At 41.4% G+C, this 13,683-nt stretch overlaps 1 protein-coding gene across 2 annotated transcripts; it reads right to left on the minus strand.

Moving 5' to 3' along the window:
• Positions 1-309: 309 nt before the first annotated feature.
• On the minus strand, positions 310-13,683 carry hnrnpl (heterogeneous nuclear ribonucleoprotein L). Of its 2 annotated transcripts, XM_039776962.1 has the most exons (14): positions 13,553-13,683; positions 12,894-13,012; positions 12,147-12,384; positions 11,860-11,945; positions 11,644-11,740; positions 11,465-11,537; positions 4,671-4,706; positions 4,327-4,395; positions 3,978-4,228; positions 2,553-2,674; positions 2,251-2,452; positions 2,113-2,170; positions 848-943; positions 310-701 (listed from the first exon to the last, which is right to left on the minus strand). In XM_039776962.1, exons 1-14 carry the CDS (start codon positions 13,634-13,636, stop codon positions 643-645), a joined length of 1,590 nt encoding a protein of 529 aa, XP_039632896.1. In that variant the 5' UTR covers positions 13,637-13,683; the 3' UTR covers positions 310-642. The 2 variants fall into 2 exon arrangements, with proteins under 2 accessions (XP_039632896.1, XP_039632897.1); XM_039776963.1 differs by lacking the exon at positions 4,671-4,706.

Raw genomic sequence — 13,683 nt, forward strand, 5'->3', positions numbered from 1 at the left:
GACCGGATATCGTCTTCGTTGCTCTGGTTGGTTGTAGAGCTATCCTATTGCGTGCAGAGGGGAATTTGAAAGACAACCGTTTATCCCGCCCCTCGGATTGAGCCCTGCCAATGGGGAGTTCCCAGACCCAACATCTGGATGTGGGTCTGGCTTGTCAGGCTAGTCAGAGGGACTTTATCCTCCAGAAAACTACAGCTGCTTCTCTTTGTAAGACCTTGCCAATCAATGTATTTTTACTTCCCCATAAATGGACATGGATGTTTCCCTGTCAAGAGTGAAAAAATTATGAAAGATGCCATACAAACAATCTTTGAAGATGTGAACACTAGTTTTATATGCATTCACATTATGGTTACTGTTCACTTGATTTAAAAACCAAAAACAGATCCGCATTGAATAGTTATTTCAGGGTAGTGGGGGGGGGGGGGTTATTCAAATCAAATAGTGTTGTAAACAGAAAATAAACAGCTGATTGAAAAACAAAAGTAAATCATACAAAAACACAGTTTAACATGTTCTAAAGCACATCAGTTCTGGTTTTTGTCAATACTGATTAAATGTTTTAGTAGGATGTGACAACAGAACTGCATTATACTCTATGCAAAGACACAAAAAATTACAAATGGTTTGAGGGCAGAGGATTTAGTTGGCATTGTGTGTGGTGGAGAAACACAGCTTCAGTGTGTAAGGGTAAGGCCCACCTGTATGAGGAAAAAAAACATACATTTTAAAGACAAAACGGTAAAGACAATATAAAGGCTTTCAAATGCACAGTATATTGTAAATCTACATGGCCAGCGTTTGAAAAACCATGTTGGTATGTTGATGTAGCGAGATGAAAACTTACTAGGGTTTTTCATCTGGAAATGGTTAATCAGTGCTAGGGCTTCCATGGCATCATTGATGGACTCCCACTCCAGAAGGCCAGATGAACTTCGCTCACCTTTTGTGCCACACAAGATGACATGATTACATTACCATAATAGAAAATACTTAACTGTGTGTTAATGCTTTAAACTAAAGATCTGTATAGGTTTTAAGATCACCAATATACCGGAAGAAGCCGCCTAAGGCCGGCTTCACGCTGGCTGCGTGGCGTGTGTCAGCTGTGTGGCGTGTCTCCCATGGTAACATGTTAAAGCTTACACACTGCCTGCGTGACACGCACGTCTCAGGCGCGGCTCGAGCCGAAAACACGTGCATGCTAGAAATAGGACCGACGCCTATTTTTCACGCGACACACAAGCGTGTTGGAAGCATTTCGAGGCAAAATAGAATAGGAAAAGTTGTTTATATGTCATTTTGACACAAATACATTTAATAAATGACATTTTGATGTTGGAAAGTCTGTAGTTGACATACATGCAGATATAAATGTAATTTAAAATAATAAATAATTATCGATTTTTCAAATATTGCACCTGTCAATACAGAACGAAATATTCTGGAGCCTATTTTGCCGTCAATACTGCCGGCGTTGTCTTTGCTGTAATCAGATCAGAATATATTTAATGTTTAACATGGTATTTCATTCTATCAATGGGAAACATCCATGTGACCAGACAAGGCTAGCAGCAGCAGCGCCGCGTCAGACACGTTTCTGGTGTGCAAAGACAGAAAACGCCACGCATCCGCCACACAGCTGACACGCAACAGAAACGCCACGCTCACGCCACACAGCCAGTATGTGGCCGGCCTTACAGCTGCAGCACAGCCAACATCGCAATATTCAAAACCAGCTGGAGAGGATGTAATGCAATTTGAACTTGAGTGAATTTAACTAAATAGAGAATCACAACCCTTTCTCTAATGCTGATTTGGTCTTCGCATAGTAACACAGTAAATAATATGTATGCTGCCAAAATGTATAAAACATTTGTCTCCGTCTCCGAAATTAAAGTTTTATACACATGAACAATTCATTTTTAAACTGCATTTAGAAGAAGAGCTGAGGTTTAGTGTGTAGCAATGTTTTGCTTTAAGGGCTTTTTGTGTCATTACTTCATTTATTTTTTTAAATATAGAAGCCAGAATCTTCATTAATAGCCCACTTCAACAAAGCAACAAAAACCAAGTTATACTATTGGTCAGGCTGTGATCCATATTACTCACTCTTTCCGGTGAAAAGTTTCACACTTGTGGGGCTCTTAATTTCCAGTTCTTCGCAGACCTGGACGGAAAGACCGGTTTTAGTGGATATTCTAGGTTGTGGAAAATGTACACTTCACAGCCCCTGTTAGCTTTTCGTACCTGGTTGAAGATCTCTACAGAGATGTCGGGCTGTGCGTTAAAGAAGTGTAGGACGTTGCTGGGGTGCTGGATTCGGTTCTTTGCCGCCTGCTCTGGGGAGGTGAAGCGGTTGTTGCGGGATCCGTGGAAATCTTTGAAGCTGCTGGTGTTGTCCTCTAACTGGTAGCACTGTCCTGGCACAATAGCCTGCTGCTTGGACACACTGCCAAGGAAAGAGAGGTCGTACATCTGTATGTCTAGCTCTGCACCTTTTGCAGTAGCCTATTGTAATGTTTTGTAATAGTTTGGACAGCCGCTCTTACCAAACGTTGAGTTTCTGGCCAAAAAGGAAGTTGTTGTTGAGGTGAGTGATGGCCCTGTCCACAGAATAACAGTCTCCCATCTCCACCATTGCTGCTCCAGGCTTACTCTTCATGAACTTAATCTGAAAAGGAAGAAAAATATCCAGCTGACTCGCACTGTGAAGAAAAAAAAAAAAAAAAAAAAAAGCACGAAACTAGTGCTGCAAATAAGGTTAGTAGTTAAGTAGTTTCTTAACTGATTAATCATTTAGCCTATGAAATGTGAAAAAATGTCATTCACAATATCTCAGAGGTCTTCAAATTGTTTTTTCTAACAGTCTACCATCTTGAGATGTTCAATTTACTACCGCATTGGCCCAAATATAAGACGCCCTCTTTTTCAAGACCAAATCTTGTTTTTATAAAAGGAAATAATTGTATTTATAAGTAATGACAATAAAAACACATTCATGTTGAATAAACCAAGGTAGGCTGTTGTTTTTAACATCTTTTAAATAAAATCATGTTTTCATGAAATAGTCACATTTAAATAAAATATAATCACATTTGTAAATGAACAACTTATAGTATTTACCCTTTAAAAATGTAAATAAACTGTAGTATTGGTAGGCCTATATCTAATACCAATTAGGCTATTGATCTCACAGTGAAAGAACAACTATGTTCAAGGTCTTTTTAGTGAAAATGTAGTTTTGTAAATGTAGGTTTCTGCCAGCCCTTGCACAGCTTCAGCAGCGTCCCCAGACAGACGCATGGACAGATATAGGTGTATTTGTCCCGAGGCCCAATCTAGACAGCGTAACAAAAACTCAGTGCTTCACTTTACATCGACTGTGTCCGGTTGGGTTCGGACGTAAAAAAAACAGAATGCCTGGTGCGTTCTGGTTAGCCTCGGTTACTACTCTCCCGTTCAAAATATGCAGTCGGAGCCGCAGTTCACTCTCGCTATCGTCAATCCCATGTTCTGGTACCAGCAGCTCCTCCCATGGAACGTCATCCTCGCAGCCAGGAGGCCCGCTGTTGGGCACCCTCTGCTGTTGTGAATGTATATTGACATTTAAAAGTCTAGAACCTAAATGTGACACAACCCCACTTTTTCAGGCGTATTTCCAGGAAAAAGTCTTATATTCGGGCCAGTAGGGAAGTTATTTACTAATATTTCACAGTTTTCCTTGGAAAATGACAAACGATTAGTTGCCAATTACTTTTCTATCAATCAAACAATCCTCTAATTGTTGTAGCTCTACAGGAAACCTTTGAGGCTGTTAAACTAACTTAACATCAATGAGTGGTGTAATTTGTTAGGATTTCAACTTCAGTAGTCACTATCAAACAAATTCACTAAATTTGACTGACGCAGCCATCAACTTTTGGGGTCTAATGGTTAATGCTCCAAGGGCGTTTGGTTAGCATCCTTTCACTCACCCTCTCTACATTTCCGTAGAGGCAGAAGATGTTGAAGACCTTGTCGGCGTTGACCTTAGAGGGCTCAAGGCCATAAACCATAAGAACCGGGGAGTCGGCGTGAGGACCATACTCAGGGGGGGGTGGTCCATAACTTGGGCCATAGCGCTGGCTACCACGCCCACGCCCACCCATACCTGGCCCGATGCGGTGGGGAGGAGGGGGACCATAGCTGTCCTCATTGTAGCCATGATAACCTCCCTGAGGGCCACCTTAAGTGGAGAAAAAAAATAATCAACATTTGAGGTACAGACACAGAGTGCGTTCCATTCTTCTAAATTTCAGACCAATTTCTTTATGGGATATTTACCATAATCAGGTGGGTGGTCTCCAAGAAGAGCAGGCTGCCTCTGGCGTTTGTTGGGATTGGCATTGGGATCTAAAATGGGAAAAGAAAAGTTGCCTATCAAAAAGCTTTTTTGCCAAAATGTATCAAACAGGTATTATACCTACAATGTACTAAGGGGACAAGGTTGTGAATGACATGCAACAGAGGGGTCTGACATCTTAAGTGTTACATTTTAATACGTGACATAATGGAGATTTTTTTTAAGGAGTGATTTTGAAAAAGAGCTTATGAATATATATATATATATTTTTTTTTAAAGACCCCCTATATCAGCCATCCTAGTTCAAACACACGCACACACACACCTTGTGAATTGTTCCAATTGCCTTCACCATCAGCATCTGTGCAGGTACACATATATACACGTCAAATCCAAATAAAACAAAGTATAAATTTGCCAACACTGTATAAACATCCTGTTTTATCCTACGCAATTATATGGAATAGAAACATTCAGGTAGAAGATATCAGAGAGTAAAACATGCATCAGTGCTATGGGCAGCACCTGCAGTCTAAGCATGTTTTATAAACTATGAGAACTCTACAGTTATAACAAACCGGGACAGGACAGATGTAGAACATCAGAAATTAATTGACATCAAGCATTTTGACTAGACTACGTTGTGGAAGGGAAAAAAATGACAACCGATTTGTAGACTAGGCTTAAAATCAACAACAAAAAAGTACTCAGAATACTTCAGGGCTGGGACTGCCTCCACACAGCTCTCACATATCATATTAATGTGCTGTATATCAAGTCCAGCCCCATTAAGTAAAGTAGTTTCAAGGAGAGCCACACTACCATTCTGTAATAGTCCAGCAGGTTAAGGCTACAGTGGCCTGTCATCAAACATATTTCCCACCTGTTTTGGTCAACTCTGTTTCACATCTGTAACTAAAATATGGATACTGCAGGACAGGTACACTGTAATACGAACACTGGGAGAACGTGTATTTAACAGCATAGATGCAATGAATATTAAACAGATGGTCAGTTACTTACAGTAAATCAGTGGCTGCTTATAATGTTTCCTAAATTGAAGATTGCTAATTGAATTTGTACACTAAAGCTACATGCCAATAGGCAATACTGGAGGAGAGTAGGGTTAGGGGAGTAGTCACCAAATATGGGGACTTTAATTACAAGCACCACTTCCATGACCCATTTTGCATGATACATACAATCTGAATATAACAAGTTCTGATTTGTTCAACACCAAGTGAACAGAAATAAAAACCAAAAAAACTAATATATCTTAGTTTCATTACACTCTTACTTGACCAGACACAACCTCTCATAATGTGTCACCACCGGGTATGACAGCAACCTCAGAATAGTGCTAAAATCAAATAAAAACAACTAGGACTAATACCCAAATCCACATCTGTAAAATAAAAAATTAAAATAATACCTTTATAACTAATCATTTAGCTACTAGTGCTACAAGACCGTAACATCCAAATCCAACACCCCCATAATAAAAGTTACGAATTGTCAACTACTGACTGACCCCGCTCATTCCCTTGGTTACTAAGGTGCTTGGTAACCCAACATAAAGTAGTATGAGACAGCTGTAAATGTAGCAAATTCTCAGAATAAGAATACAAAATTGAAATAGAAAGTTAGCAAGAATTCAGAGTCAGTTTGTCCATGACATACTGAAATCTGTCGTTTGCTGGCGTTACTTCAGGCCATTAACATCATGTTGCAGTATTAACATGATGGCTTAACAAAAATGAACAACAGTCATGTTGTTTTATTTTGACAATAACATTCAACTTTTAACCATCAAGTCAGATTATTAATTCATTTCTGTCAAGTACTTACAGCACCACACATGGACCATGGGACACAGTGGGCAGGTAGGGGGCAGTCTTCAGCAAGGACGCTACCCGCCAACCTCTTGACTCCAGCCTCAACTCATTCTCCCTCTTCAGTCTTTTCTTCCTTCCTTCTTCCCTTCCTTGCATCCCCACCACCAGAGAGAAAAGTACATCCACACATCCATGCTTGGTTTTGACTTGCTGCCGGTTTGTTTTGAAAGTTGCTATTAGAGGCTCATTTCCAGCTTACCGTGCTCTGACCACAAAGCAGGACATTTGCACCGTTTGAGAATGGGCTGTCTGTCCACAGACACACTGAGCCAAACCTGCATCACACGGGAGGCGTTAAAGGCATCACTATGGGCCAGTGCAAAAAAAAGGGAAAATGAAACAACGCAGAAACAACACAAGAACAGCAAAGAGAGAAGGAGGGAAATGGGGAAGAAGGTACAGGGGGGAAAAGCAGAACACCAGAGTCCATAAATGGAGATAGCTTTAGGAAAGGAGTTTTAATCTGTTTGCCTCTGTGCTTGTATGCTTGATAGGTGTTTGATGCTTGTGTCTTCATAGGCCCCCCCGTGGATATTTCTTCTCATGTAAAAATGGACGCTCACATGATGCTTGCTTATTTGGTTTAATAGCTGTCAGCCACTTGCAAAGTGAAAAGGCATCTAGTGCTTGACAATAAGTCATCTGGAATATCTGCGTGACGATGTGCTGTCATGGTGGTTCAGCTGTGTGTTGCCGTGGAAATTCAGCTCGTTGTGTTGTCATGTTGTGTTCAGCACAGGAAGGTAGAGTCGAGCGGTATTAGCGTCTGAGAAAAAAAGAATGGCCTCTTTTTTTGTTTACTGCCCCAGTGTGTGGTATCATCTGTTCCCTGGTCGGGCTGAGTATGTCTGAAAACTCCTCTGTTGCTCCCTGTGGTTGTGTTATGGCAGGCACATCCCAAGGCTAGGAGGCGTGGCCGCAACGACCACGCACCTGACTCCCACCCTCATCATCAATGTGTTGTGTCAAAAGTGGTGACTCCTCAGGGCTCTGCAGATGAGATGTGCTGTACTGGTAAAGAGGTGGTGGTAGATGCTTATCAATCTATCAACATCAGTCTGTGGTGGATATGCAAAGTGTCTGTTTGCGTGGCCTTGGGAGTATTTCTGTCCCTCAAACTGAAATGGTGGCTACTGTCCACCACCAAAAATAAAATGGACTCCCATGTCAGGTGGTGGAGATAGGGGTGATGATGGACTTGGAATAAGGAAGTACTGAGTTGAGGTTGTGTTCCGTTATTTGTTGCCCCACTGTGTCCGATGTATGCCACTGAGCAGATATACATTAGTTGTGGCTGTAGGTGCTGGTATACTGTAGCTGTAGAAGCCGCTGTGTCTGCTTAGAAGTTGAGGTAAGCCTGTATGAGTTTGCACAGTGAGGACACAAGGAGTACCTCTGGTTCATAAGGCAGCACAAACTATAGAATATATCAAGAACGTTTTCAAACACCTGTATAAAACTTGAAATGTACATGTTGTGGTCCTGGTTGTATACAAGAAAAGAAAAAACTACATCATTTTACAGTGATAAAAAAAAGATCCCATGGCAAAAAAAAAAAAAAAAAAGTCCTCAATACAAATACACTTAAATATTAGTCTGTAATCAGGTTTGAAATCACAGCAAAATCCTATCGCTGACCACACCGAATCTAAAAGGCAAATATGAATTGCAGTATCATCTTCTCTATCCCATACCCTCTGATTAACTAACAGCAATGCAACTTGCATTTATCCTGTAACTCAGGGACCTTCAACAGGGGGTCCGGGGCCCCTAGGGGGTCCTCACAGTCAATGCAGGGGGGCGTGCAAATTATTGTTCATTTTTGTTAAGTTATTTCAAAAATTAAAAAGTCTTAACATGAATCTAACATATTATTAGCAAATATAAATCCCCACTGATAATAGGCATATTGGCCTGTATGTAAGGTAGTCACTAAGGCCATCCACAGACACAGTGAATCATTCACTGTGTCACATGTATGTTTTAACATTAAAACATGATTTATAAAAGCATGCCAACAATTAGGCTATTTTAATAGCTTAGTATTCTATGTAAAAAAAATGTTATGTATAAAAGGCTTTAGGCTGCCCTGTACATTATTGTAGGCCCAGTTTAATATGCAACTCAATTTATACAATATATGTAGTAGGGGGTCCCTGATCCATCTCTTTAAGTTTAGGGTCCCTTGGCTTAAAAAACATTGAAGACCCATGCTGTAACTTGTATCTAAGGCTGGGACGATTCGTCGACGTAATCGATTACATAAATGTGTCGACACAAATAATTTGTGTCGACGCGTGTCGCGTAGAAATCTAAAAAAAGAACATATCTGCCTCAAGCAACAGCGCAAGTATGGATTCCTCGCGAGTTCAACAACACGTTGAGAAAAAGGCTCGCACACGGTTTTCTTAAGTGTGGGAGTATTTCACTCTTAATGCCAACAACAATGTGGTAGTCTGTAGACTTTGTAAAATGCATCACGGAGGCAGGATAACAGCAGCAAAACACCGTAAGTTCTGCTCACCTTTTTGCTCTGCTCCCTTTCCCTCCCAAGTAGAGTATAGAGTCTCTGCCCGAGCCCCAACTTGACCCACGGGCCAGGTCGGGACGATATTTCCTGCCACTATCCCGGGGCTGGGCCCTTGATCAAGCATTTGTGTTTTTTAATCATTACTTTATAGCCTAATTGGGTGGGGAGAAAGCTATGCCTCTCCAGCTTCTCCCGTAGCTCTGGGTAGATGTCCTGCACTGACTGGAGTCTGAGGTAAACGGTGCTAAATCGTGTCTCCCCCATCTGTAGCACTGTCTTCGATAATTGCTCAACCAGGCCAGATTGTTTCAGATATCTCACGAGTCCTTTATAACATCAGTTTTAAACGGCCCACGTATTGGGCTCACAATTCCAGTTAATGTGTCGGGCCGGGCCTGGCTCGGACACAACGTGTACAGGCTCGGGCTTGATTTTTTTTGCCCGATCTAAGCTTTACTCCCAAGCATGTGCGATTATCAACATAGTGACACGGAACGTATTCCCAGTAGTAGCCCAACGGTACGTTAGTCCGTTGATTTGGTTTACCATCATCATGAGTGACCCAATCGATTACAGACTGTTATATTAAACACTCTGCTAATTGCCTTATGTTGGATTTATTTCATACATCTGATTTCATATGTTGCTAAAATTTCACTTTTTTTACTGTAAGATTAAAGGCAGAAGAGCTTGGATGTTAAACAAGAGCTTATTCATTATTTTACCTACTACTGTTAAAAAAGTGACTTTATTTTGTGGTTGGATTGATAGCCTACATCTGGCTTCAGGTTGCACTACGAATTCATTTTACTTGAACAGTGCAGTGTTTAAATAGAGACTTTACCCTTATTGAAATCTGTTTTGTGTAAATTGTTAATAATTGAGCAATGGGGAAATAATTGCCAATTGAAAAATTAATCGTTAGATTAGTCGACTAATCGAAAAAATAATCGCTAGATTAATCGTTTAAAAAATAATCGTTTGGGACAGCCCTAGTTGTATCCTGTATTTTACCCTGCATTGTGATCATTGAAGTGGCTGAAGAGAATCGCTGTCATCACAACATGCCAGATGGCTGGTTAGGTTTCTTTCATGGAGGATTTTTAAACATATCGTTGAATATATCACCAATTACAAATGATGCAATATCTACCTTTAAAAACCTATGTCCAAATGATCTGGTCTTTCATCAGTGAGTCTTAAAACAATACAAATTTGATGACACTAACATTAACAATGTAGATGGCACTATCATGTGTGTTTCTTATACACATTTTACATTAAAAAGGTCCCATGAAATACAGAATGTTCTTGTGTCCTGGATCTGTTGTTCTACTATCAATGGTTACATGCGCAGCATACCAAAAGATTTAACCCATAATTATTGAAAGAAAAAAAAAAAAAAACACCCTTTTGCCAAGTGTCATTTTTTAAATAACTCATGTACTTGTACTACTGCAGCAACACAGTTGGGTGTTAGTCCTCAACAACATGGTGTCGCTGACAGTGATCATTCCGTTTATACTCTACCTACCCTTAAATCCCTCCCATTATTAAATCCTACCCACATCCCAAAACACTTTTTCAGTACATTAAAAAAGGTCCCATGGCATGAAAATTTCACTTTATGAGGTTTTTTAACATTAATATGCGTTCCCCCAGCCTGCCTATGGTCCCCCAGTGGCTAGAAATGGTGATAGGTGTAAACCGAGCCCTGGGTATCCTGCTCTGCCTTTGAGAAAATGAAAGCTCAGATGAGCAGTTTTGGAATCTGCTTGTTATGAGGTCATAAGGAGCAAGGTTACCTCCCCTTTCTCTGCTTTGCCCGCCCAGAGAATTTGGCCCACCCATGAGAGAGAGACATCATGGCTTTCAAACGAGAAAAGTGGCAGTTGTTCAAGGCCACACCACCACCCTCCACCTTGCCCCCCCCTCTCTCCTCCTCAATAGCTTCAGACACAGAAATGGCACATACTAAGGAAAGCTCATTGTAGGACTGGCTCTAGTGGCTGTAGTTCTGCACCAAAGCTGAATTTCGGGAAAGAGACTTTATATACAGTATTAGGGGACCACTAAGGTCTATATAAAAGCATCTAAAGAGCACCATGTCATGGGACCTTTAAAATCTGGGAAATGTTTAAGATCTCAGGAGTAGTTTCATGGGACCTTTAACCAGAGGTGTGCCGAGTGGTCTCACAATTCAACTCAGCTGGCTGTGTCTAAAATAACCTATGATAAAATCTCCACTATGTTTGAAGGAATGCTTACAGGTGTGATAGTCTCTGTGGTGTAGAGTAGGCAGGGATGTGAGGTTGTGTAGCTGTGACATGCTCTATGGGGAATGTGAACCTATGTGAAGAATGGTGCGCCTACATAGGCTACTGTGACGGGTGCGTTAGGCATTTCACATGCACAAGCCTGTAATTGAAGTCGGCTGCCCTTGAGGTTGCTCCTCATGCCCTTACTTTGAGCCTGCTGTGTGGCGAGAAAAATGCATGGAGTTCGTGAAGGCATCACAGGGATACTGCCTCTGAACACTGAGTTGAGTAGCATGGTGAATGGGGGAGGAAACCATTCATCTGTGAGCAAAGGCAATACCCCCGGAGGCAGAGAACCCTAACCATCCCATACATTGGAATGAGAGAAAAAGAGGAAGAAAAAAGGTGGAAGTAAGGGTGAGGGACTGCATGTTACCTTGGCCACTGAGGTTCGGGTTTGTATAGTCCCACGTGTCCTGGTCGTTCTTGAAGACATTAAGGCGTGCTGGCTGTGAATAGGATTGCATTACAAAAATCAAAACTAGTTTTCTCTCACTAACATGTTTAGCTCAATCAACAGGCACAACGGTTGATTAGACATGGCTATACACTTACCTTGGCATACTCAATCTTTAGAGTGCAGCAGCCAGAATAGATGTCTGCCCCATTCAGAGAGGCTTTGGCCCTTTGAGCACTTTGGACCGAATCAAATGTGGCAGCAATGAGTTAAGGTGAGGTCTGATTTCTGAGGGCCCAAGTATATTTAAACACATTGTACAATTATAGTGTGTCCAAATGTAAAAGAACATTGCCAATTATTGAAAAGGATATTCCACCATGGCCTGAACACCATTTTTTCTGAAGATGACGATCCTCTGTACAGGACCACAGTTGTTACAAACGGTGTAGAGCACATCCTGCAGAGGCACACAGATACGTTCATATGGTACTCTTATAGTAAGCACACTTTAAACAGGGTTTAATGTACAGTGGAGCTAATGAATGATTCTGTCTGAATTTGTAATCATATAGTAATGTATCCAGTTCAACACACTACTACATAAATCATAATGTGACACTGTCCCTGCACTCAGGGTTAGTTTTTATAATCAAGTTACCGTGGTGATAGGATAGATGGGGTTTATGATCGTGAGCAGCAGCACATTGTTGACACTCCGGGTGTCGTCCGAGTCTCCGGGCCGGGAGATCTTTTGGCTAGTGGAGTAATTGATGAAAGCTGGGTGGCCTGCAATGTAAACTTGGTTCTCTGCTGCATATGTAACAGCATTGCAGGAGCCAATCATGTCCTCATACTCGACCAGGGCCTGGCGCTTCTTGGGCATCATAACCACAAAACTGTAAATAAATATTTTAGCAGAAAATTATAGCATCCGTAGTCTGCATTACTGAACCATGTTTCATTAATAAAAGCATGAGTCACATAACTGTTTAAAAATAAAAACTTGCAATTACGCTGATGGGATTCCCAGTAATATGAAAGCGTTAGCCACAATTAACATTCAAATCTGCAGCTCTCCGCAGCTTTTAGCTCATTGTTTAGTTAAAACTGCCATAGCAGCTGGATAAGTTGACAGTGGGTGAGGACTGTGTTTTCTGTGAGTGGCTTTATGAGGTTATTATGAACGTTCACACATCAGGTTCCATGAAACAGGTGTTGTGCCGAGTTTTGCATGCCTGCCGAGAATTGCATCCACAAGCGAAAAATACTGATTTTGTAGACAATGTACTGCTCCAAATGAGAATCACACCACCAAAGAATGCAGTGAGCAAGTACATTTTTTAACGCAGAATCATAAATCACGCTTCAGACAAACAAGGTCTTGTCTTTGGTTCTCCGTTATTACCTGACGGCCCCAAACTCCTGCAGGGCCTCCACCAGGTCAGCCTCCATGATGCCGTCCACCAAGCCCCTGATGTGCACCACCGGGGAGGGTAGCGGTTTATGAGGGTCATCGTAGCCCTCCTGAAAACGGAACACACAACATTGTATTTTTAGGCTCATTACATACCTCCACCGCTGGTGGAAAGGGAATGGAGCAGCTGACCGGTTAAGGTTGAGTAGCCAAAGTCAGTGAGTCTGATAAAATAACAGTTTTTGCGTTGGAGATTAACATTAACGTTAGCGTTACTAACGTTAACTAAAGGAACGTTGCCATGGACGTTTACCGTTGGCCTGAAAAAGACCAATTCATGTTTGTTTATATTTGCACAACTTATAGCTAGTTAGCTAACACGTTTTTCTCAGTACAGAAAATGTTATGTATGTGCTGTCGAATAGCTAACGTTAATAATTAGACAAACTCCGTGACCGCTTTAACGTTGTTCTAGCTAAACCTGACCGAGCTAGCGTTAACGTGAACGCCACTTCATTTTAGCTAGCTAGCTAGCTAGCTGCTATATAAGCACTACTTTGTCAAGCTAATTTCATCACTTAGAAAAACAAAACCTAGCACATGTTAGCATAATAAAACACTAACTATCAATGCCATATGGAAAGCCTCACCGTTGTCATTCCTCCCTCCTCGGTTTTCTGTCTTTTCGTTGCTCTGCCGCCTTCTCCGAAGTATCGGCCCGCAGCAGCAGCCATGTTGTCCTGTCCCCTGTGCCGGGCTATTGCTGCATTCACGATATGTG

This window comes from Perca fluviatilis, chromosome 16 (assembly GCF_010015445.1).
Source record: "Perca fluviatilis chromosome 16, GENO_Pfluv_1.0, whole genome shotgun sequence".
In the NCBI taxonomy this organism is placed as follows: domain Eukaryota; kingdom Metazoa; phylum Chordata; class Actinopteri; order Perciformes; family Percidae; genus Perca; species Perca fluviatilis.

What these genes read in the sequence shown, in the direction of transcription:
- hnrnpl (XM_039776962.1), bottom strand. Translation starts at nt 13,636, where the DNA reads ATGGCTGCTGCTGCGGGCCGATACTTCGGAGAAGGCGGCAGAGCAACG. An exon ending in CAATTGGAACAATTCACAAG is followed by an intron (nt 4,396 to 4,670) that starts GTGTGTGTGTGC and finishes TTCCCATTTTAG; the next exon opens with ATCCCAATGCCAATCCCAAC. An exon ending in GGCCAGAAACTCAACGTTTG is followed by an intron (nt 2,453 to 2,552) that starts GTAAGAGCGGCT and finishes TTTCCTTGGCAG; the next exon opens with TGTGTCCAAGCAGCAGGCTA.